This window comes from Plecotus auritus, assembly GCF_963455305.1.
Source record: "Plecotus auritus genome assembly, chromosome: 4".
Taxonomy (NCBI): domain Eukaryota; kingdom Metazoa; phylum Chordata; class Mammalia; order Chiroptera; family Vespertilionidae; genus Plecotus; species Plecotus auritus.
The window spans coordinates 86,795,260-86,821,334 of record NC_137775.1 but is presented as its reverse complement, the minus strand read 5'-3'; the positions used below and the strand labels follow the sequence as shown (position 1 = coordinate 86,821,334).

The following is a 26,075-nucleotide window of genomic DNA, read 5'->3' as shown; positions in this document are numbered from 1 at the left end:
CCTTCGTTGTATCGCCTTTTTTTTAAATTTAATAAATCTTTATTGTTCAGATTATTAAAATTGTTTCTCTTCCCCCCCCCCCATAGCTCCCCTCCACCCGGTTCCCACCCCACCCTCTGCCCTTACCTCCCCCCCACTGTCCTCATCCATAGGTGTATGATTTTTGTACAGTCTCTTCCCGCACCTCCCACACCCCTTTCCCCCTGAGAATTGTCAGTCCACTCCCTTTCTATGCCCCTGATTCTATTATATTCACCAGTTTATTCTGTTCATCAGATTTTTTATTCACTTGTTTTTTAGATTCACTTGTTGATAGACATGTATTTATTGTTCATAATTTTTATCTTTACCTTTTTCTTCTTCTTCCTCTTCTTAAAGAATACCTTTCAGCATTTCACATAATACTGGTTTGGTGTTGATGAACTCCTTTAGCTTTTTCTTATCTGTGAAGCTCTTTATCTGCCCTTCAATTCTGAATGATAGCTTTGCTGGGTAGAGTAATCTTGGTTGTAGGTTCTTGCTTTTCATCACTTTGAATATTTCTTGCCACTCCCATCTGGCCTGCATAGTTTCTGTTGAGAAATCAGCTGACAATCGTATGGGTGCTCCCTTGTAGGTAATTAACTGTTTTTCTCTTGCTGCTTTTAATATTCTCTCTTTGTCTTTTGCTCTTGGCATTTTAATTATGATGTGTCTTGGTGTGGTCCTCTTTGGATTCCTTTTGTTTGGGGTTCTCTGCGCTTCCTGGACTTGTAACTCTATTTCTTTCACCAGGTGGGGGAAGTTTTCGGTCATTATTTCTTCCAATATGTTTTCAGTATCTTGCTCTCTGTCTTCTTCTGGCACCCCCATAATTCTGATGTTGGTATGCTAGAGGTTGTCCCAGAGGCTCCTTACACTATCTTCAAATTTTTGGATTCTTTTTTCTTTTTGCTTGTCTGGCTGAGTGTTTTTTTTGCTTCTTTGTATTTCAAATCTTTGGCTTGATTCTTGTGGTCCTCTAGTCTGCTGTTAGGTCTCTGTATAATATTTTTTATTTCAGTCAGTGTATGTGTAATTTCTAGTTGGTCCTTTTTCATATCCTCGAGGGTCTCGCTAAATTTATCGGCCTTTTCTAGGAAATTCTTGAAAAACCTTATAACCATGGTTTTGAACTCTATATCCAGTCATTTGTTTTCCTCCATTTCTTTCATTTGTGATCTGTTTCTTGGTCTCTGCATTTTCGCTTCTTCCCTGAGTTGGTAGAATAGCTTTGTGTGGTAGGTGCCCTCTAGGGCACAGTGGCTCAGCCTCCCCAGTTAACTGAGGTGGACACTCTTGGTACACCCCTTTGTGGACTGCGTGCTCAGCCTTGTTGTAGTTAAGTCTTAATTGTTGTTGGTATCACTGGGAGGAATTGACCTCCAGGCCAATTGGCTGTGAGGATCAGCTGTGTCTACGCTGGGAGAACTTATGTGCTGGAGACACTCTTATGAGACAAGACTTGCAAAATTGCAAAAGCCTCTGTGCTCACCTTGGATGGGGCGGAGTTTCAGAGTGGAGCAGACAGCCTTGGTTTCATGTCAGCCCTGCCCTCTGAGGCCCCTGGGTCTCAGTGTCCCTTGGTAATCGCTGCAAGCACCTCTGAGAGAAAGTCGCCCTCGAGTTTGGCCCTCTGCCAGACAGTCCAGTTTTTCCCCGAATGAGTCGGGGTTCCCAGAAACTTGCCCGGAACTGGAGTTCAGCACAGACGGGAGCTTCTGTCTCCCTCCCGCTTTAGAAAGCCAGCCGTGCACTCAGCCTCCCGTGCATTCAGCGGTCAGTCCTCTCTGCACGCGCGCGCCTCCAGACCTCTGCCTTCCACAGCTCCCGAGTCTCAGTGTGCTTTCTCTTTTCCTGACAGTCCAGATTCCCCCCGAATGAGTCTGGTTTCCCAGCGTCTCGCCCGGGACTGGAGTTCAGTGCAGTCAGGAGCTTTTGTCTCCCTCCCGCTTTAGAAGGCGACCCACGCAATTAGCTGCCTGTTCACACAGCCGCCCGTCTCTCCACGTGTGAGTCTACGGACCTCAGCCTTTTGCAGCTCCTCTGAGTCTCAATGTGCTTTTCTCTTTTCTTCTAGTTGTAGAATTTCCACTCAGCCAGCTTTCCTGTGGTTCTGGATGGTGTCTGTTTTGTCTTTTAGTTGTAGTTTTGATATTGTTGTACGAGGCAGCAGTTTAGGTGTTTACCTATGCCGCCATCTTGGTTTCTCCTGTTGTATCGCCTTTATCCTCTTCCTTGTTAATAGTTTTATTTATAAACTAGTGAGTAAGCGCTGGATTAAAAGGGGATTAATTAGGGGAAATAATTTAATATTGCTATTTGCCCTTTCTCTATAATGGAAGTGTCAAAGATGAAAGAAAATTAGTAAAATGTATATGAAAACCTTCCTCCTGTCAGAGTCTGGGGCTCACAATGGGACCCAGAGTCAAGTCCCCACCTACAGACCCGGCCGCCCCCCCGCCCCCATTGGGCTAGATCCAGACCTGGCCAGTCCCACCCTTGTCAAGCCCTGCAGGGCAGGGGGTGTAGCCTCAGGTCCCCTGGCCCGGTGCCAGGACAGGGGGCGTGGCCTGAGGTCCCCTAGCCCAGAGCGGGTCTGGGGCGTGCCTTCAGGTCCTCCATCAAGCCCCACCAGGTGGGGGACACGGCCTGAGATCCCCTGTCAAGCCCCGCCGGATAAGGGAGGGCATAGCCCTAGGTCCCTGCTGATTGCTCGTTAAGGCTCCTTATGGGAACGTGGCCTCAGCTGTGGGTGCAGCCATCTTTGTGACAGAGTGATGGTCAATTAACATATTCCCTCTTTTTTTAGATAGGATTATCAATATAAAAACTTTCTTGACATTGTTTGTAGATATGAAAAGCTATGTGGAAATTACTTGTGATAAGAAAATGCTGGTTACTACTTTCAAATAGTATTATGTAAAGTAAAATAAGCCAGTTAAAGAAAGAAAAGTACCATATGATAACACTTATATGTAGAATCTAATGAACAAAATAAACTAAGAAAGTGGAGACAAACTCATGTATACAGAAAACAGACGGGCAGCTCTCAGAGGGGAGTGTTTGGGGGCTGGGTGAGAAGGAAAGGGATTAAGCAAAGCAAAAAATAAGAAGGAAGACTCATGGACACAGACAACAGTATAGAGATTGCCAGAGGGAAGTGGGGGAGAAAGGAGGTAAAAGAGGGTAAAGGGGGGATAAATGATGATGAAAGGAGACTTGACTTGGCATGGTAAACACACACAACAGTATACAAATTAATGTATTGTATAATTGTATACCTGAAACCTATCTAATTTCACTAACCAATGTCACCCTAATAAATTCAATTTAAAAAAGACAGCACTGGCTGGTTAGCTCAGTTGGTTATAGTGTTGCCCCGCTATGCCAAGATTGCTGGTTTGATCCCTGGTCATAATACATACAAGAATCCGCCAGTGGGAATTATAAGATGGCAGCAGATTAAGTGGAAGCTACACTGACATTCCCCGCCCCCTCTCCCCCCCCCCCCCCCCCCGCCAACCCCCAGTACCAAACTGGAATTACAACTAAAATATAGAAAAACCATCCTGAAATACCAATTGAAGCCTAGCTAGGAGAACCCTTATAACCAAAGATGGAAAGTGGAGACTACATAAAGACTGGTAGGAAGGGTAGAGGCATTTGAGGGCTGGCTGGGCTTCAATAGACAGCAGCTGAAGTTTCGGTGGGATATCTCAGCTGCAGGGGGTCAGGGCCGTTCCCTATTGAGAACTCTGGGGTCTAAACCCCAAGATGGGCCCAGAACACCAGAACTGAGAAATGTGCCCGCATAACATCTGGCTGTGAAAAGCAGCGGGGTTTCTATCTGCCAGGGAGAGAGGGCTAGAAATGCAGGCACCCTCTTAAAGGGCCAGTGTACAAAATTTTGTGTGCAGCCACTCACCTTGGGCTCCAGCAGAGGGAGGATAGAGTGGACTAGAGCTGTGTAAGGAGAATTTACAGTTGGTGGCTCTGGGAATATTCTGTATATATAAAAGGCTAAGTTGACTTGCGCATGCGCAATACATATAAAGCTCTCACTGGCACCAATCGCACGCATGTGTTTCAATCTGTCATTGTCCATTGTGAATTTGGTTGACACTTCTATTATAGAGAAAGGACGAATAGTGATATTAAACTATTTCTTCTAATTTCCTGTCAAGGTGCATGAATTTGTGCGCCGGGCCTCTAGTCAATAATAGCCTTACATGTAAATGGATTAAATGCTCCAATCAAAAGACATAGAGCAGCTAAGTGGATACAAAAACATGACCCAGTTATATGCCGTCTACAAGAGACTCACCTCAGAACAACAGAACAAAAGACTCACACAAGATGAGAAAATGTGCCATGCATATGGAAAAGAACAAAAAAGCTCGGGTAGTAATACTCATATCTGACAAAATAGACTTCAAAATGAAGGCCATCAGAAGAGACAATAAAGATCACTACATAATAGTAAAGGGATTGATCCAAGGGAATATAACCCTGGTAAACATATATGCACCTAAATATATTTAAAACAAACTTCTGGAGGACTTTAAGGGAGAGATTCACAGCAATACAGTCATAGTAGGGGACTTTTTACACCCCACTGCACTGGATAGATCTTCCAGACAAAGCATCAACAAGACAACAGTGACTTCAAATGACATACTAGATCAGATGGATGTAATTGACATTTACAGAACATTTCATCCCAAATCTGCAGAATATACATTCTTCTCAAGTGCTCACGAGACATTTTCAAAGATAGACCACATGTTTGAACAAAAAAAAGCCTCTACAAGTTCAAGAGAATTGAAATTATATCAGGTGTCTTCACAGATCACAATGGCATAAAATTAGAAATCAACTACAGTAACAACAGTCAAAAACATTCAAACAAATGGAGGTTAAATAGCATGTTATTAAACAATGAATGGGTTACCAATGAGATCAAGAAAGAAATTAAAAAAATTCCTGGAAACAAATGAAGACACAACCCAAAATCTCTGGGACACAGTAAAAGCAGTCCTGAGAGGCAAGTTTATAGCACTACAGGCCTACCTCAAAAAACAAGAAAAAAAAAGTATTTAACCCTACAACTTAAAGAATTAGAGAATAAGAAAAGCACAGAGTAAGTAGAAGGAAGGAAATAGTAACATCACAGTGGAAATAACATTGAGACTAAACAAGAACAACACAAAAGATTAATGAAATGAAGAGTTGGTTCTTTGAAAAGATAAAATTGATGAACCTTTAGCCAGACTCATCAAGAATCAAAGGGGGCAAAAAAGAAAGAAACAGAGAGGACCCAAATAAAATCAGAAACAAAAGAGGTGTAGTAATAACTGACATCACAGAAATATAAAGGATTGTAAGAAAATACTATGAACAACTATATACCAACAAGATGGACACATGGGCGAAATGGACAAATTCTGAGAAAAATACAATCTTCCAAAACTGAATCAGAAGAAGCAGAAAGCCTGAGTAGGCCAGTAATAACTGATGAAAGGGAAACAGTAATAATAATAATAATAATAATAAAAACTCCTAGCAAAGAAAAGCCCTGGTTCATATGGCTTCATTAGGGGAATTTTACCAAACATTCAAAGAACTAATACCTATCCTCCTCAAACTATTTAAAAAAATCCAAGTGAAGGGAGCTCTTTTTATGAGGCCACATTATCCTAATTCCAAAACCAGAAAAAGACACTACAAAGAAAGAATTATAGGCCAATATCCCTGATAAATATAGATGCTAAAATCCTGAATAAAATGTTAGCAAATTGGATCCAGCAAATATTAAAAAGATCATACACCATGACCAAGTGGGATTTATTCTAGTGATGCAAGCTGGTACAATATTTGCAAATCAATAAATGTGATACATCACATAAACAACTTGAAAGACAAAATCACATGATTATATCAATAGATGCAGAAAAAGCATTCGACAAAATCCATCACCCATTTTTGATAAAACTCTCAGCAAAGTGGGAATAGAGGGATCATACCTCAGTATAATAAAGGCCATATATGGCAAACTTACGGCCAACATCCTACTCAATAGGCAAAAACTAAAACCATTTCTCCTAAGAGCAGGAACAAGACAAGGATGTCTGCTTTCACCACACTTATTCAGCATGGTTGTGGAAGTCCTGGCCACAGCAATCAGACAAAAAGAAAATGTAAAAAGCATCTAAATTGAAAAGGAGGAAGTAAAACTCATTATTCACAGATGACATGGTATTTTACATAGAAAACCCTAAAGATTTCACCAAAAAACTATAGATTTAATAAATGAATTTAGCAATGTTGCAGGATGCAAGTTTCCCCCCAGAAATCGATGGCATTTTTAAAGAATATATATATTTTATTGATTTTTACAGAGAGGAAGGGAGAGGGATAGAGAGTTAGAAACATCGATGAGAGAGAAAGATTGATCAGCTTCCTCCTGCACACCCTCTATTGGGGATGTGCCCAAAACCAAGGTACATGCCCTTGACCGGAATTGAACCTGGGACCCTTCAGTCTGGAGGCCGTCACTCTATCCACTGAGCCAAACCTGTAAGGACTTGATGGCATTTTTATATACTAATAGTATGCTCTCAGAATAAAAACTAAAAAAAATCCCATTTGCCATTGCAACAACAACAACAAAAAGATTTTTAGGAATAAACTTAACCAAGTAGGTTAAGACCTCTATTGGGAAAACTACAGGTTGTTGAAAAAAGGGATAGAGGAAGATATAAACTAATGGAAAAATTACTGTGTTCTTGGATTAGTAGAATTAACATGATTAAAATGTCCGTACTACCCAAAGCAGTCTATAGATTCAATGCAATTCTGATTCAAATACCAACAGCATATTTCACAGATTGAGAATACTCCAAAAATTTACCCTGAACCGAAAAACACTCCCAGTAGCCACAGCAATCTTAAGAAAGAAGAGCAAAGTTGGAGGGAATCACAATACCAGATACCAAGTTATACTACCAAACCACTGTAATCAAAACAGCCTGGTATTGGCCTAAGAAAAGGCATATAGATTAGTGGAGCAGAACAGAGAACCCATAAATTGACCCTAGCTATTATGCTCAATTAATATTTGATGAAGCAAGAGCACACAATGAAGTAAAGATAATCTCTTCAAGAAATGATGCTGGGAAAATTGGACAGGTACATGCAAAAAAAAAAGAAAGAAAGAAAGGAAGAAAGAAAGAAACTAGTCCACCAACTTACACCATACACAAGAATAAGCTCAAGATGGAGAAAAGACTTAAATGTTGGTCATGAAATCATAAAAATCGTAGAAGGAACCATTGGCAGGAAAATTTCAGACATCTCTTGCAGCACTGTGTTTGCCAATCCATCTCCTAGGGCAGTGGTCGGCAAACTCATTAGTCAACAGAGCCAAATATCAACAGTACAATGATTAAAGTTTCTTTTGAGAGCCAAATTTTTTAAACTTAAACTTCTTCTAACGCCACTTCTTCGAAATAGACTCGCCCAGGCCGTGGTATTTTGTGGAAGAGTCACACTCAAGGGGCCAAAGAGCCGCATGTGGCTCGCGAGCTGCAGTTTGCCGACCACTGTCCTAGGGCAAGGGAAACTAAGAGGAAATAAATTGTACTACATCAAAATAAAAAGTTTCTGCACTACAAAAGAAACCATCAACAAAATGAAAAGGGAGTCCTAGCTTGTTTGGCTCAGTGGATAGGGCGTCAGCCTGCATACTGAAGGGTCAAACAGTTGAATTTAAAAATGGGCAAAGGACCTAAATAGACACTTGTCCAAAGAGGACATATAGATGACCAAGTGACATTTAAAAAAATGCTCAAAGTTACTAATCATCAAAGATGCAAATTAAAACAACAATGAAGCATCATGTGTGTCAGAATGGCTACCATCAACAAATGATGTGTCATTGGACACCAAGACTAAGATCACTCACACTCTCATATTTCCAATTACTATCTACAAATATGAAAATTGGACAGTGAAAAAGGCGGAGAGAAAATTAAATCAATTCTTTTGAAATACGTTGCAGGAGAGCTGTATAATACCCTGAACCACCAGAAAGATGAACATGTGGGTGGGTCCTAGATTAAATTAAGCCTGAACATTGCTGGGGTCAAAAATGACAAAACTGAAGCTGTACTATTTTGGGCACATCATGAGAAGGCAGTTACTTCAGCTCTGACATTCTGTGAATCTATGAAATTATCAACACAGCATGTTTGAAAAAGATATAGGAAGATATAAATAAGTGGAAGAATATACTGTGTTCATGGAATGGTAGAATTAACATCAATGAAATGTCCACACTATCCAAAGCAATCTATAGATTCAATGCAATCCCTCTTAAAATACCAACAGCACATTTCACAGATCTAGAACAAATACTCCAAAAATTTATGTGGAACCAAAAAAGTCCCTGAATAGCCACAGCAATCTTGAGAAAAAAAGAACAAAGTTAGAGGGATCACAATACCACATAAGTTATCCTACAAAGCCACTGTATTCTGAACAGCCTGGCATTGGCACAAGAACAGGCATATAGATCAGTGGAACAGAACAGAGAACCTAGAAATCAATCCAAGTCATTAACACTCAATTAATATATGACAAAGGAGGCAAGAGCATACAGTGGAGTAAAGACAGTCTCGTCAATAAATGGTGCTGGTGAAATTGTACAGGTACATGCATAAAAATGAAACTAGACCACCAACTTACACCATACACAAGAATAAACTCAAAATAGATAAAAGACAAATGTAAGTTCTGAAACCATAAAAAACTAGAAGAAACCATAGGCAGTCAAATCTCAGACATCTCTCGTTGCAGATTTTTTACTGTAAATTCTAGGCTCATTATAAAAGTTTAAAAATGATTTTTCTTGTTATCCTCACCTGAGGATATTTTTTCCTTATTTTTTAGAAAGAGTGGAAGGGAGGTGGAGAGACAGAGAGAAACATCGATGTGAGAGAGACACATCAATTGGTTGCCTCCCATATGGGCCAGGGATCTATCCTGCAACCAAGCTATGTGCTCTTGACTGGAATCGAACCCACGAACCTTCATTCTGCAGGCTGATGCTCTAACCACTGAGTAAACTAGCCAGGGCTAAAAATGTTTTGTCATGAAAAGAACCATTCCTTTAGGAAAGGGGGAAACTATTCCTGAAATGTAACTGTTTCTTTTTTTTTTTTTTTTAATTCTTTATTGTTTAAAGTATTACATAAGTCTCCTTTTTCCCTCATTGACCTCTTCCCAGCCACCCCCCCCCCTTCCCCAGCACATGCCCTCACCCCCCTACTGTCTGTGTCCATTGGTTATGCTCATATGCATGCATACAAGTCCTTTGGTTGTTCTCTTACTCCCTCATCCCCCGCCTTCCCTCATGTGTTGGACAGTCTGTTCGATGCTCCTGTGACACTTGTTCTATTTTTGTTCATCCGTTTATGTTGTTCATTATATTCCACAAATTAGTGAGATCATGTGATATTTATCTTTCTCTGACTGGCTTATTTCGCTTAGTATAATGCTCTCCATTTCCATCCATGCTGTTGCAAATGGTAAGAATTTCTTCTTTTTTACAGCAGCATAGTATTCCATGTTTAGATGTACCACAGTTTTCTGATCCACTCATCTGCTGATGGGCACTTAGGCTGTTTCCAAATCTTAGCTATTGTAAATTGTGCTGCTATGAACATAGGGGTGCATATATCCTTTCTGATTGGTGTTTCTGTTTTCTTGGGATATATTCCTAGAAGTGGGATTACTGGGTCAAATGGAGGTTTCATTTTTAATTTTCTGAGGAAACACCATACTGTTTTCCACAGTGGCTGCACCAGTTTGCATTCCCACCAGCAGTGCAAGAGGGTTCCTTTTCCTCTGCATCCTCACCAGCACTTGTTGTTGTAACTGTTTCTTATTTGAGATTATAGATTCTTCTATCTACCTGATTGTCATGTCTGTTTTGCACATCTTCACAATGTTGGTTATGATGTTCTTTTGTTGTTTTGATGGTTCAATTGGATTTACTTTTTGTGTTGATAATTTCATAGATACATAGAATGTGAGAGCTGAAGTAACTGCCTTCTCATGATGTGCCCAAAGTAGTACAGCTTCAGCTTTGTCGTTTTTGCCCCCAGCATAGTAATTCATGGTGTAAACGTACCACAGCTTTTTTATCCACTCATCTGCTGATGGACACGTGGGCTGTTTCCAGGTCTTAATTGTTGCCCATTGCGCTGCTGTGAACATAGAGGTGCATGTATTCTGTCTGATTGGGTTTCGGGTTTCTTTGCATATATTTCTAGAAGTAGGACCACTGGGTCAAATGCCTGTCCCATTTTTAAATTTTTGAGGAAACTCCATACTGTTTTCCATAGTGGCTGCACCAGTCTGCATTCCTACCAGCGATGTACTAGGGTTCCCTATTCTCCACATCCGCACTACCACTTGTTTTTCATGATTTCTCCGAATTCTTCCATTATGACTCTTCCACGTCTTAGCCTCCTCTTGATTTCTTTGAGTAGCAAGAAGCAATCCTTTAATTAACCATACCTGGTCACCTACCCATAGCTGCTTTAATGATTCACTCTTAAAGATGGGAGTGATTCTGAGTTCCCAATTATTAAGAGTTCAAAAGAAGTTGAGAACCACAAACCTGGATGGTTATAAATGATCATTACTTGTCTGAATAAATGAACTTTATTTGAAAAGCTAATGCAAAAAATTAAAAAAATATATGTTTTTAATGATTTTTAGAGAGAGGAAGTGAGCGGGAGGGATAAAATCATCGATGAGAGAGAAACATCATTGATCAGCTGCCTCCTGCATGCCCGCTACCGGGGATTGAGCCCACATGTGCCCTACTAGAATTAACCAGTGACCTCTTGGTTCATAGGTCAATGCTCCACCACTGAGCCACACCAGCTGGGCTAAAAATAAAACTATTTTTATCTTTTCCTATACGAGTTTGATTTTTATCTGTCAGAAAAGAGGGCTATTAAAGAAGATAAAGTACATTGTAGACTTGTGTATTTTATCTCTTTAAATAGGTACTCTTAAATTAGTGCATTTTAAGTATTCCTAGGCTTTGATCAGGATGTAGTCTGGAAATCACTGACTTGGAGGACTTACATGTGAAACTTTTTTTGTGCCAACAGTGTCTTTTATTATCTATACTAGAGGCCTAGTGCATGAAAATTCATGCACTGGAGGGGGCTCCCTCAGCCTGGCCTGCCCCCTCTCACAGTCTGGGAGCCCTCAGGGGTGGGAGGTGACCTGGCGATCAGGGGAAGGCGATGCCCCCATCACACCTCTGCTGCTGCCACTGCTGGCAGCGCAAGCCTTGGCTGGTCCTGGTTACCTGAGCCTTAGGCGACCCTGGGCAGCTATGCAGCTGCCATCTGAGGCTTGCCTGTGCCTCGGGTGTTGGCTGGGCAGCTGCCATCCCAAGCTTGCCTGTGCTTCGGGCAGGCCCTGGGTGGCTGGGGTCTGAGGGGACTGGGGGACTCCGGAGGCAGGCACGTGGAGCAGCCAGACCCTCCTGGGGGCGGGTCCGGCCATGCCACGCGCTTGCCGCCCCGGCAGGTCTGAGGTGACTGGGCGCCGCCATATTGTGGCTTTGGGTGCCGCCATCTCTGAGGGCATGGCAGTCAATTAGCATATTCCTTCCTGATTGGCTGTGGGTGCCACCATCTTTGTGAGGGTGTGACGGTCAATTTGCATATTCCATCTTTATTAGATAGGATTTTTAGTCTCAAAAGTGGCAGTTGGCATTTTACTTTCGTGTAATCAGTGGGATCAATTGTATAAATGGTTTCATTGCTGTGATCCTTATATATTATTTGTAGTTGGTTTGAATTTATTTGGGGCTGAATAGATTGTAGCGTGGGGGCAAGGTGGAAAGCCAACAAGAACTGATTGTGGTTAGTTGCTTAGAATGCTTACATGTTCTGTTTTTGTTCGCGTATATCAGGGGTGGGCAAACTTTTTGACTCGAGGGCCACAATGGGTTCTTAAACTGGACCGGAGGGCTGGAACAAAAGCATGGATGGAGTGTGTGTGTGAACTAATATAAATTCAAAGTAAAGGAGTGGAGGGGAGAGCAAGAGAACCGGATAGAACAACCGGATTTGGCCCGCGGGCCGTAGTTTGCCCAAGGCTGGCGTATATAAATACTCTAACAATGAACATAGTATGTAAATAAAGGTACTATTGCTTATTTTAATGATCTTTCTAACCTAATTTTTTTAATGTTACTTTTTTTAGAGATCAAGAAGCGGCAATGTAAGGTTCTCTTTGAGTACATTCCACAAAATGATGATGAACTGGAGTTGAAAGTGGGAGATATTATTGATATTAATGACGAGGTAAGGAAAACGTGTTAGAGATAAAGCAGCAATAGGAATTGATGCTCTGGGTATCAGAAAAATGCTTTGTAAGGGTATTAATTTTTTGTTTCGGTTTTTTGCAAGTTTATTGGTTTTCTTTTTTAATAAAAATTTTAAGATACAGACTTCAAAATGAATCTTTAATGACTTAATATCTCATTGTCTTATATGTAGAAATAAAATTTCACTCATCCTTGCTATATCTAATGTTTGTGTACTGTTTGTTGACTTTAGGAAGTCAAAACCTTGTTAAACTAAAAATTAATGTAATATGAGTGGTTCAGAATATAAATAAACCTTTCCTTTGATTCTGAATTCACTTTAGGAACAAAGCAGTAAAATAGAAGGAATTTTGCCTTTTACACACCAAAGGAATACTAAAGTAGAATCTTCAAAAAGCTTTGCATTGTTTGAATTATCACATTGAAATATTGCCCAAAAACATGTTTCCCTCATTTTAATGTTTTAGAATGATATTTAAAAATATTTTAGCCCTAGCCAGTTTGGCTCAGTGCATAGAGCCTTGGCCCTCGGACGTAAGGGTCCCAGGTTGGATTCTGGTCAAGGGCACGTACCTCGGTTGCAGGCTCTATCCTTGGCCCTGGTCAGGGGCATGTGCGGGAGGCAACCAGTTGATGTGTCTAACATCGATGTTTCTCTCTCTGTCTCTTCTCCCTTCCTTCCACAAAAATTCAGTGGAAAAATATCCTCAGGGGAGGTTTAATGACAACAACAAAAATAATAATTTCACATCTCTGCTTTTACCATTAAAGGAATATTAAAGTTTTACTTGGCAGTTGAAATTCTCATTTTCAGAGTATATGTTTTCATATCATATAGTGCCACAGGGATTGATATTGTGTCCTAACATGTAATGTAGCTTATCACTTAGGTTTATGTTAAGTTTAGTGTATTTATACAAAGGGCAATTCTGTTTTATTTCTACTAGTTGGCAATGATAATATTTATTGAACCTATATTATGCCTGAAAAAATGTTTCATATGTATTATTTCCTTTACATTTTTAAACAACCTAGAGATAGGAATTTTTATCCCAGTTTTACATATGAAGAGATTGAGTCATAGAAGATAAGTGATTGGCTGTTCCATTTACTGTTGTGGTAAAGACAGGTTCATGTGTGTGTGGGTCTGGAATTCAGATAGGGCACTAAGGATGACTTGTGTCTGTTCTTTGATGTCTTGGGGCCTCCTGGAAAGATTCAAGGTTGAGTGCTTATGGAATCATGAGAAGGCCTCTTCACTCTCATGTCTGGTGCTTAGAAAACTTGAAGGTTAGGACTGCCTATGGAGAGCCTTTATGTAGCTTCTCCATCAGGCTTGGCTTTTTTACTGTAGCCGGGGGAGGTCTCACGATAGTTGGACTTATTACATAGCATTTCAGAGCTCTTAAAGTGTAAGCATTTCAGCAAACATAACCTTTTATAATCTAACTTTCACCACATTCTGTTGGTTACAAGCAAGATTGAAGGGGGTGGGGACAAAGGCCACCACTTCTTGGTGGGAAGAGTGTGTCCAGTTTATTTTGTAGGTGAGCATATGGGGTAGATCTTGTTTCAGGCATCTTTGCCCAAGTTCATATGCCTGGCATGCAGAGGAGCTGGAATCTGAATCCACACAGTCTGTTTTTGAATCAGTGTTCTTTACCACCATACTACCTACCTCTTAAGAATTCCTTAATTAATAGGAATTATTATAGGGTTATTTACCTAACTACCCAGTTGCTGCCAATTTGGGATTCCAGGTGTAGGTAAGTTTTTTATGTTTTCCTCTTTGTTGTGCCTGTTCAGTTTGGTCTACTTTCACAATTGAGTCCCCCTGAAAATGCTCAGGTTTTAGATTTTAGTTTATTTCTGAGCGTTTTCTTCTCCTTATGTGCCTCTTAGTACCTTGTAGTTATAATGCACCAAGCCAAACTGTCCCTTCTTTTGGGTCTATGGATACCTTCGAGCAGGGATGTCAAGTTAATCTTTCAGCACTCACTCCTCCAACCAGATAAAGAGATCGGCTACTCAAAATTATTCATCAACAGAATCAAGTGCCTTTATTGTTGGTATTTTTTTCTAGTCTTTTTAAAAAATCTAATTATAGTAAAGAAAAGGGTTCACTTTAACCAAACAGCTTGTTTCAAAATCTAATAAAGGATTGATTTTACTAGTGATATTCCCTTTAATGTGTTCCTATGCATAACATTAAAAATTAACCTGAAAAAAATACTATTAAGTAACTTCATGAAAATTTAGTATCCTTGTTAGTGAATATAAATTTTTCTAAAGAGTTTGATTTCTGAAGATATTTTTGGTTGTGGTGGAGGGAGTGATTAGTAGAGCCTGAAATCTTGACTTTTTAAAAGTAAATGATTCTTTTTCATACTTGGGTTAAGACTTGCTATTCAAGTAAAAGGCTGAGGAATTTCATCTGTCAATTAGGAGGGTATATTCTAATATTCATCAAACTTTTTCCAAATCAAAAATTTACAAATACTTAAATATTATGTCATAATTACAAACCAAGGCTCAGTAGTCTTTAAAAGAGTAACATTCCAGAAGAAAACTATTTTCTTGCTATTAATACATTATTCTTGGTTATCTGATAACTTTCATGAAAATTACTTCTTTATAGATTACAATTACAAGTTCTCATAGCAAATGTTTCAAAGTGCTATTGATATGGTTAACCCAATCCATTTAGATTTAATCTACTTAAATATATTTTCCCCTTGTATTTTTTTATAGGTTTAAAGGAATTATTTTGCATTACTAACTTTGTGCTCATTCACTTCTATAGCTTAAATTTTCCCATAGGGGGAAGATTTTCATTTAGGAGAAAATTTTTTTAAAATTTTTGAGTTGTGAACTCTTTCAGGTAGAAGAAGGCTGGTGGAGTGGAACCCTGAACAATAAGTTGGGACTGTTTCCCTCAAATTTTGTGAAAGAATTAGAGATAACAGATGATGGTGAAACTCATGAAGCCCAGGAGGATTCAGGTAAACTCTAAAAATGTTTAATAGATTTAAATAAACTTATATATCACCTAGTGTTTATACTGGAGGCCCCGTGCACAAAATTTGTGCATGGGAGGTGCAGGGGTGTCCCTCAGCCCAGCCTGCACCCTCTCCAATCTGGGACCCCTCAGGGATGTCCGACTACCCTCTCACAATCCAGGACTGCTGGCTCCCAACTGCTTGCCTGCCTGATTGCCCCTAACCACTTCTGCCTGCCAGCCTGATCACCCCCTAACCACTCCCCTGCCAGCCTGTTTGACGCCTAACTGCTCCTCTGCTGGCCCAATTGCCCCCAACTGCCCTCCCCTGCTGGCCCAGTCACCCCTACCTGCCCTCCCCTGCAGGCCTGGTCACCCCCAACTGCCCTCCTCGGCAGGCCCGGTCCCACCCAACTGCCCTCCCCTGCAGGCCTGGGTCCCCCTCAGATGTCCTCCCCTGCAGGTCCATTCCCCCCCACCTCTCCTCCCCTACAGGCCTGGTCGCCCCCAACTGCCCTCCTCTGCTGGCCCGCTCACCCCTAACTGCCCTCCCCTGCAGGCCTGGTCCCTTCCACCTGCCCTCTCCTGCTGGCCTGATCGCGTACAACTGCCCTCCCCTGCTGGCCATCTTGTGGTGGCCATCTTGTGTGTTGGAGTGATGGTCAATTTGCATATTCCCTCTTTATTATATAGGATTTTTTGAAACTCTCTTCTTACATTTGAGCTGTGAGTTTTGGTTTATCTACTTTAAGAAAAAACCCCACCAACAACAACTTATGACAGGGTCTCAAAATGAGCTAAGTAGGCAAAATAACTTAATGTTTTTTTCCTCTGATGTCTGCTTTAGCCTGAAGTAAACCTGTAGTACTGTACTCTGATTTTGAAGTGATAATACTTATGTTATCGTATTTCTTCCCACTTAAGATATGCTTACATACAGTTTTTTTAAATACATACTTTTATTGATTTTAGAGAGGAAGGGAGAGGGAGAGAAAGAAACATCAATGAAAAGAGAGAATCATTGATTGCCTGCCTCCTGCATGCCCCTCATTGGTGATCAAGCCTGTAACCCAAGTATGTGCCCTGATGGATGAATCAAACCATGACCTCCTGGTTCATTGGTGGATGCTCAACCACTGAGCCACCCTGGCCAGGCTTTACATACAGTTTTGATCTGATTTTGCAAATATCCTACCACAATTTTAGAAATTCCTCAAGTCAAAGATGCTGAAGTTAGTCTTCAGTGCAGATACTGATTCCATTGAAAGATAGAAAATCATTGAGTTAGGAATAAATAGAGGAGTCATAACAAATAGACTTAGTATTTTATGTTACACTTATTTGGGAATGTTTGGTACCAGTTCTGAAGTTAAAACTTATGTTTTAAGGATGTATAGTAACCATTAGAGAACAAACAAGCACTGAAAACATCTGGCTTAAATTTAATGGTACACTTACTCCTTAGCAGACTGTCCCCTGATTTACTTCTGTTCCATATTGGTATTTCTTATGTTTTATAGGTATTGGGTTCTCTGATATTTGTTCTTAACATTAGAATTTGGTATTAAAACTTACCATGAAATGATTTTTATAATGCTATATAAATTGAGCCCTTAAAATATGTACAAAATTTAAAGTTCATGTGGGACCACTAGCAAAAGAAATCAAATTTAAATTTGGATGTAAATAATTGTAAATATTTTGGGCATTTTTCTCGCATTGTTTAGCCTTATTTGAATTTTAGTAACCTTGCAGTTATATCTGTTAAAAATACACTTCCTTGCTTGTTTAACCTGTTTACAATAACAAGCATTCTAAATGTGGAGCTTTGTGATTATGGGGTGGTAAGTCAGCGGTTTAAGTGCACTATAATTCCTTTTTTTTTAAACTTAAGTTTTAGGCAGAGAGTATTTGTTTGAATATTGATTTAAATGTCAGGAAGTGAGTGTGCTATAAATATTTTAGAACTTTAGTGATAAAAGTATATAATCCTTTAAGTTTTAATTTAAGAGTTTGATCTTATTCATTAAAGAATTGACCTTCACTCTTCCTGTGTCCTAACAAAGTGTAATATCCTCTGTTTATAATTTGTATTTTGACAGTCTTTTTAGGTAGTAGTGTGTATTCTAGTAGCTGTTATAGGAATTATAGTCGACTATATATTATGAAATGTTATTTTTTACTTATAGTATTGTAATGCCATATCCACCACAATTTGATTATTTTACATAGTTTCTCCTTACCCTCTTTTCATTTAGTAGAGCTCTTCTGTTCTTTTAATCAATAAACTGAAATAAATGGGGTAACGTTCTTGGTTTCACCAGTTAAACTCTGGCTGTCATGCTAAGGAGATAATTCTGATTCTAAACAAAAGCTAGACAATATTTCCTGATCCTTCACGGTAATTTATTTTTATACCCTCAGATTTTATTGAAGGACCATAGAATAAAAGTTACAAGAGCCACTATTACATTTTTATAGGAATGTGGTAAATTCATAATTTGTTCTGTTCTGATTGGTTTCTATATAAAATCTCAAGATAAAAATCTTTTTTAGTATTTTCATGAAAATTAAATTCTCAAGGGAAGTGTTATACTTCCATTTTTATAATGAATATATGTAACCTTTTTTTTTTTTAGAGTGCCCTTATGGATTCCACTTATTTGCTAACACTTGCTTTCAATTTTCCCCCTTAAGCTATAAAGCCCGTGACTATATCTGCTGGAATTTTTCTCCCTTGTATAATCTTTTCCCCATCCTAAATCTATCAAAATCTCCATTTATATCCAATAAGTATCTTAAACTTAAGATAGTCAAAACTGGTCATCTGTTCTTTTCTTGGCACCCAAATCTGCTCTATACAGTCTTTTTTATCCAAGTTAATGACAACTCCATCTCTCTTTTACTTAGACCAAAGACTTGGATTCACCTTTTACTCTTCTTTTTAATCTCACACTCTACTTGTCATACTTGTCACCTACTAAATAAATGTGCAGAATCTGTTTTCATTTACCATCTCCACTGCTGCTACCCTGGTGTAAGTTTTATTTTGCTGTATAGTTGTAACGGCCTGTTATTTGCCATTACTTCCCTTCTGAACGTTCAAGTGCTCACCTCTAGTAGTTACGCATTTTAAGAAGTCAGGAACATTTTGGTCTCACAGCCTTTGTACTTGCTGTATATCTTTGGGAATGTTCTTTGAGATCTCCTTATGGCTTTTGGTCTGATTTCAGTAGTCTGCTCAGAAGTTACCTTTTCAATTAGGCCTTTTCTGATAGCTCTGGGTAAAACAGCCAAAAGCTCCCATCCTCCACTCTAATTTCCTTTTCTTCTTTGATCTTTGATAATATTTGTTATTGGTCCTTATTAATTTTCTTATTGTCTGCCTGCCCCTGTGTTAAATATACATTTTGTTTTGTTTATTGCTGCATACCCAGTTTCTAGAATATTGGCACATTGATAGCTCAATGAATGATTGGTCTTTTGTGGTTTACAGAGAACTTTTCAAACACTTTGTCATGTTAAAGTCTCATGACTTTGGAGAAGATTAGTTCACTCCTGTTTTAAAGGTGAAGATATTGTAACTCTGAGATAATTTATCCATGGAGTGGTAAAAATCACAATTGGAATTCTGTTCTGATCTTTTTAATTCACTATGCTATTTTAACATGTGAGGGTATGGATATTAGATGATTCTCACTATTTTATCGCTTTTGTTTGCCTGTTGTCTTTTAATTTAAAAAAATCATGCCTGTAGAATTGTCTTCTCATGTACTTTTATTCCTATGCAAGTTATGGGCAGTGATATCAGTGGCATTTCCCATGGAGTCAATGTATTCTTAAATCTAAATTTGAAAGTCAAAGCCGGTGAAGGAAAATTCCTAATATAAATACTACTATTTAATTAATTCAAAATTCATATATTTGTTTATTCAATATATTGAGTGCTTATTGGTGAGCATATTATGCAAGGTTCTGAGAATACAGTAGTGAGCAACATAGGCATGATTCTTCTCTTTGAAGCTTTTGGTCCTTTGGGAAAGAAAAGACTTAAACAAGTGATTATAATTCCACCTGAGAAATGTTTGTGACAGGAAACTTTAGGGTGCTATAGATGTATGTTAGAGAAACCAAATTTAGCAGGATATGAGAGAATGTGCCCTAGAGGAAGTTACAGATTGAGATCCCAAAATAGGTGGGAGATCCCTAGGCAAGTTTGTGTCAGAGGATAAAGAAAGAGCATAGTATTTTCAAGATCCTGAAAGAGATTTAAATCAGAGGGATTGTAGAGTATATAGTTGTATGTGGTGATGGTTGAGGCTGGAGAAATTATTGGGTCAGGTTTAAGAAAGCATTGCAAAAATGCTAAATCCAGGCACCAAGAGTGAAATGATTAGATTGTTTTTAGATAAATTGGTTTGGTTGCATTGTTGAAAGTGATTTAGAGAAGAGTAAAGACTAGATAAGGAGATTAGCTGAGAATGTTTTGATAATTAAGGTAGAAATAGTATCAGCTTAAACTAGAGGAGTGATCATAGGAATGAAGAAACATGGGTAGAATAGGAGCTAAATAGGTGATATAAAGAACTTCACCGTGTAATGATGGGAAATGTAAATGATTGAGAAGGAAGAGCCAGTGGCTACCAGGTTTTGGGCTCAAGAAGCTTTTTTATTGAATCATTATACTAAAATGTTTAAAATGGTTTTGGGGTCATCTAGAATTACATTCAAATGTTGGCTTTGTTACCGTGGCCTTGGCAAAGTTCTTAACATCTCTTTGCCTAGTTTACTTATTTTCAAAATGAGGAGTAATAGTGCTAATGTTAAGCCTATGGGTAGTTATACAAATTAGATATAATTCATGTATAGTGCTTAGAAAGTGCCTGGTACAGATTAAGCCAGGAATAAATGGTACTACCATTTTAATTATTACTCATTTCTTTCTTACTGTTAAATATCAATGAGCTGATAATCACAGATTTTTAGGGAAATGATTCTTGAATTTTCTTTGATGATTTACTTTAGAACTTAATTTCTTAGATTATAAGGCCCTTTGAGAATCTGTTATGAGTGCTTTTACCCAGAAAAATGAACTGAAAAAATACCCACACAGTTTTCCTTGGGATTGGTCATGGACTCATTGAGGCCTCTGAATAAGAACCTTTGCTACTGAGGAAGCATGTAGAAACAACTTTCTTACCCATATAACATTAGGCTTTCTTTAATATTTTTACCATTATAATGTAAAATTTCATGGACTTACATTACTTTATCCATGAGTTAAAAGGACAGATCTTGAACTGTTGACTTTTTAAGATAAAAATTTTCTAGTATTACCAGTTTTTGTATTTGGAAACTTACCCTAACTTTGATTAGATTGAGTAATACAACTTTTAAAAATGATTAACTTTATCTCTTTTAATGCTTCAGTCTTACATTTCATATCTTTGCCCAAAGCTGTAAATTTAAAAAAATATATATTTTTGTTGATTTCAGAGAGGAAGGGAGAGGGAGAGAGAGATAGGAACATTAATGGTGAGAGAGAATCATTGATTGGCTGCCTCCTGCACACCCCACCCTGGGGATTGAGCCCATAACTCCGACATGTGCCCTGCCTGGCAATCGAACCCTGACCTCCTGGTTCATGGGTTAATGCTCAACCACTGAGCCACACCAGCTGGGCACATTTGTAAATTTGACATGCTCTTGTTAAGGATTTTATATATTATGATTTCTTGGATTTCTTAATTAGCATTTCACTAATTGAAAATACCTAAATTGTCATTGTTTCACACAACATCCAGAAAAATATCTGGATAAAGTACATCTTACTCTTTTGAATATGTTAGTACTCAGTAATTTAATTTATTATTTTTATTGGACATTTTTTATTAGGAGGCATAGAATGTAAACACTATGGAAGGGGAGTATCAAGATTTTCATGTCATTCTTCAAAAACGAATTATTCTTTCAGAAACTGTTTGGACTGGGCCCACCTTGTCTTTCCCGTCTCAGGGGACTGGGAATGAAACTTCGCCTGGATCAGTGACACAGCCAAAGAAAATTCGAGGGATTGGATTTGGAGATATTTTTAAAGAAGGCTCTGTGAAACTTAGGACAAGAGCATCCAGTAGTGAAACAGAAGAGAAAAAATCAGAAAAGGTAATATCGATAAACTTTACTTAGATTAATATCATCATTTCTCTCATTAAGCATTTTTAAAAATGTAAAAATCACTTTGCAACTCATAAATGGTTTTTTTTGAGATCGCTGGTCATTAGTTAAGAAGACTGAGAGACTCTTCAAGTTTACAGTGATTAATGTTTACATTTGATTTTTATAAAATTAGAATGTTTTGTGGTAAATTTAACACAAACTCTGCTTAGTGGAAGCCTTAGAGTTTTAGTTATCACAGTTTAAAAATAGAAAAGGCAGGTCTTTCATTTCCTTTTAAAACTAAAATTATATATTTAATTTGAAGTAGGCCTCAAATGGACCATTTTAAAATGGCTTTAAAATGAGATAGGAAGTGTATTAGGCACTGCTTAATTTTTCTCTGGCATTGTAAAATAGGTCAAAGTGAATGTACCATCGTATCTAATAAAGAGGGGATATGCTAATTGACCATCACTCCGTCACAAAGATGGCTGCACCCACAGCTGAGGCCAAGTTCCCATAAGGAGCCTTAACGAGCAATCAGCAGGGACCTGAGGCTACGCCCTCCCCCGCCACCGTGGGGCTTGACAGGGGACCTCAGGCTGTGTCCCTGACCCGGCAGGGTTTGACAGGGGACCTCAGGCTGCGCCCCCAACCTGGCAGGGTTTGACTGGGGACCTCAAGGTGCACTTCCTGTCCTGGTGCTGGGTTAGGGGACCTCAGGCTACTCCCCCTGCCCCAGCGCCAGGCCCTGAGACCTCAGGCCACGCCTCCCACCAGGTGGGGTTTGACAGGAGAACTCAGGCCTCACCCCTCACCCCAGCACCGGGCCAGGGGACCTGAGGCTGTGACCCCTGCCTGGCTGGGCTTGACAGGGGACCTCAGGCCGTGCCCCCCACCCAGTGGGGCTTGACGGGGGACCTCAAGATGCACTCCCAGTGCTGGGTCGGGGGAACTCAGGCCGCGCCCCCGCCCAGCGGGGCTTGACAGGGGACCTGAGGCTGCGTCCCCCTGCCAGTGGGGCTTGACAGAGGACCTGAGGCTGTGCCCCCCCTCCCGGTGCTGGGCCGGGAAACCTGAGGCTGCACCCCCCCCCCCCATTTGACAGGGACCTCAGGCCATGCCCCTCACCCAGCAGGGCTTGACAGGGGATCTCAAGCCATGTCCCCCACCTGGTGGGGCTTGATGGAGGACCTCAAGGCATGCCCCCCACCCCGGTCTGGGCTGGGGGACCTCAGGCCACACCCCCCCGTCCTGGCACCCGGCCAGGGGACCTGAGGCTACACCCCCTTCCCGGCAGGGCTTGACAAGGGTGGAACTGGCCGGGTTTGGATCTAGCCCAATGGGGGGGGGGGGGCCGCGTCTGGGTCTCACGCGATTTTGAGGTGCATGTGCGTGGGCGGGGACTTGACTCTGGGTCCTGTGGTGAGCCCCAGACTCTGACAGGAGGAAGGTTTTCATATACATTTTACTAATTTTCTTTCATCTCTGACACTTCTATTATAGAGAAAGGGCAAATAGCAATATTAAATTGTTTCCTCTAATTAATCCTCTTTTAATGTGCATGAATTTCGTGCACCAGGTCACTAGTACATTATAAGCTCTAATAAGAGATTTAAAACTAAATCTTTATTTTTTTGGTGAAAATAGCTACAATCTGAAGGTCATTTATTTCAAAGCTGTTGTTCCTGGTGTTAATTAATATCTGGGAGCTTCAGATCAAGTACTTGTTTCAGATAGGAGGCTTTCCCGTGATGTTTACAGCATTGTTTCCTTTTTAGTTCTCAGTTGTATGTCTTTATTTAACTCTTAAGAGTTTAAAATATTTCAGTATTTACTTGCCTTGTTTAGCTGTATTTCACTTTAAGACTGTTTTGGTTGGTGAAATATATATTTAAGTTTTCTCCTAACATGTTTAGTTTCAACTTTTTTTTTTCTTCCTTAGCTTGCTACATATTTTCTCATGTAATTGTAATTTGGGTTCAAGAAAGAAAACTTGTATTTTGTATCTTATCTTCTCTTAGCTATGAGACTTCTAGCCTTAAGATTATGGGGCCTAATTGATTCTTGGTTTTCAAGATAAAGATTGGAATTCTTGTGGATTTTGGAATGGTGCTGTAGCCATAACAACTAGGAATGTTGGAGAGGCAATGTCTGCATTGGAGAGCCATTAGAATAGATGATATGGGGCCTCTTCCCAACTCTACAGTTTAGGATTATATTGAAACACTTCATTTGATTAATGATGACACTAACGTTTTTTAATTATTAAGAATATTTTTATTAAACAAAGTAAAACTGCAAAAATAAATATGTGCCTTTTCCCTAAAGGCCACTGTTTCATAGTTCCATTTTATCCTTCGCTTGAGAATCGTCTGTTTTGCTTTGGAAGGTCTTTCAGGACAACTTGAACACTCTTGTCAGGTGGGAGTAGTAAAGGTGAATATGTGTGCAAAACATTAGCAATGGCATTTAGAAGATGATGCCCAGGACCACCAGTTGCAGGTCCAGGTGGATTAATAAGAGAAATGGCTGTGGAACAGGGATTTACACCTGTTTTGGGGTGTGGCTCCTCAGGATGGTTGAATAGTGGCAAATTTTTAGCTTGTTTTGTCTTTCCTGTTGAATCTCAAGGCTTCATATCACAAAGCGGAGTGTTTTGCTGTTGGAAAAGCTGAATGAAATTTTGCTTCTAGATATTTCACAAAAAGTTCTGAAAAAGAACCTTCATGCACAACTGCTGTATTGGTCTCAGAGCTGTGTGGGGGACACTTTTTGATCTAAGCCGCTTGATCACCCACCTAGTAACACTGCCTTGCTCTTTATTGAACAACTGTTCCATTTCTTCGCTTTTGATATGCAGGGTGCTTCCCATCAATTGTAACACTTCATGATGTTCATGTTTAGGTGTTTGAAAATATCCTCTAAAGAGGTTTCTCATTTGGACTCTGTCGACTTTCCTTCTGTGCTACTTAGTAAGTTAATTAATTTCTTTTTTTTTTTTAATGTTACCCAGTACTTCCTGCTGGACCTCATTTTGTTAAATTCTTTAATTTGTTCTTCCTTCTGATACAAGCCAGCATTCGTTTTATCTAGACACTCCTGTAACACCTCAGTTTTCTATCTAGACCAGCCTTGGGCAAACTACGGCCAGCGGGCTGGATCCGGCTGTTCTATCCGGTTCTCTTGCTCTCCCCTCCGCTCCTTTACTTTGAATTTATATTAGTTCACACAAACACTCCATCCATGCTTTTGTTCCGGCCCTCCAGTCCAGTTTAAGAACCCATTGTGGCCCTCGAGTCAAAAAGTTTGCCCACCCCTGATCTAGACTGTCTGCCTTCTGTATCCATTCAGCTAGTACCAACTTTATGTTAGCTAATGTGTGAGCACACTGCTTTTCTTGTTCCAGAGACAGAAAGCTGTAACACACTTTCATCTTTCTCCTTGGTGACAACATTCCATTGTTCTGTTACAGAAAACCAGAGAAGAACCAAGCAATACTTAGAGAGATGGAGTTACATTTATTATGCGTGGGTCCAGAGGAAAATGTCTCTCAAATTCTGGGCCCCAACATGGAGGAATCTTCCCTATTTATATGTTTTTACTTTCTTTGTCTCCCAAATATGGGGTGTTTCCAGCCCCTTTTGCAAGTTCTTAAAGAGCCCCTGGGGCCTTGAGACCTCAACCAAAGGCCTGGCCTGGTGCCAGCACTTGATAATTTTGTCCGGAGAAGGTTTAATGGCCTCTCTGAAGTGGTAGTAGTCTCATTTTCCTTATTATTTAAGCAAGCAAGCATTTACAGAAGCCAAATAGCAGGGTTAAAATTTCAAACAGCAGTTTTTATATAAGATGGATGCTTCAGTTCCTGCAATGACTCTACCTACTGACTGACTCCATGGCTTGCATTAGAAGGTGAATCTGGCTTTTCCTACAAGCACTGTGACTTTCCTTCTCAGATTAGCTGCTCCATCTTCTGTAGCCCAGGCTTCTGGCAAAGGGAAATCTTGTGATCCTAAAGCATGGTTAAGGGATCTCTCTAGCTCCTGGTTTAAGTGTAATTCTTTGTCACATAAATACTGAACCTCCTTCTCATAAAGCACAGTTTTCCATTTGTTTCTGTTTCAATGCAGACAGGACTTCATTTCCCTCCTGATGAAACATAACTCTCTTCCGGAGTAATGTGACTGCCTTTAAGAGCTGATTTAATTCCCTCATCTTGCCCTGTTCTTTTTTTTTTTTCCCCCAATAATTACTCTAAAACAAGGGTCTTTTTTGTCATTGCAACATATTCCAATTCTTTTTTTTTTTCCACCATAAAAAGCCACACATTTGTCTCTTGTAGTGCTTGATTTTCTGTTTGCTTTTCCTGTGAAGTTTCTACTACTTTTTCATTTCCCTGTTTGATTTTCCATATGTTGACTTCAAGAGTCAGTAGTCTCCTCCTTTAGGTTGGTTACCATCTACCTCAAAAGTTTATTTTCA

General features: G+C 39.7%; 1 protein-coding gene across 2 annotated transcripts in view; it reads left to right on the top strand.

Annotated features, from left to right (window-relative positions):
- CD2AP (CD2 associated protein) overlaps positions 1-26,075 on the top strand; it is a 119,798-nt gene that overhangs the window by 43,705 nt on the left and 50,018 nt on the right. For both annotated transcript variants that reach the window (XM_080666984.1, XM_080666983.1), the window contains exons 4-6: positions 12,316-12,416; positions 15,321-15,441; positions 21,412-21,599. In XM_080666984.1, the coding sequence (XP_080523110.1) occupies positions 12,316-12,416; positions 15,321-15,441; positions 21,412-21,599 (410 nt within the window). The remainder of the gene's footprint in view (positions 1-12,315; positions 12,417-15,320; positions 15,442-21,411; positions 21,600-26,075) is intronic.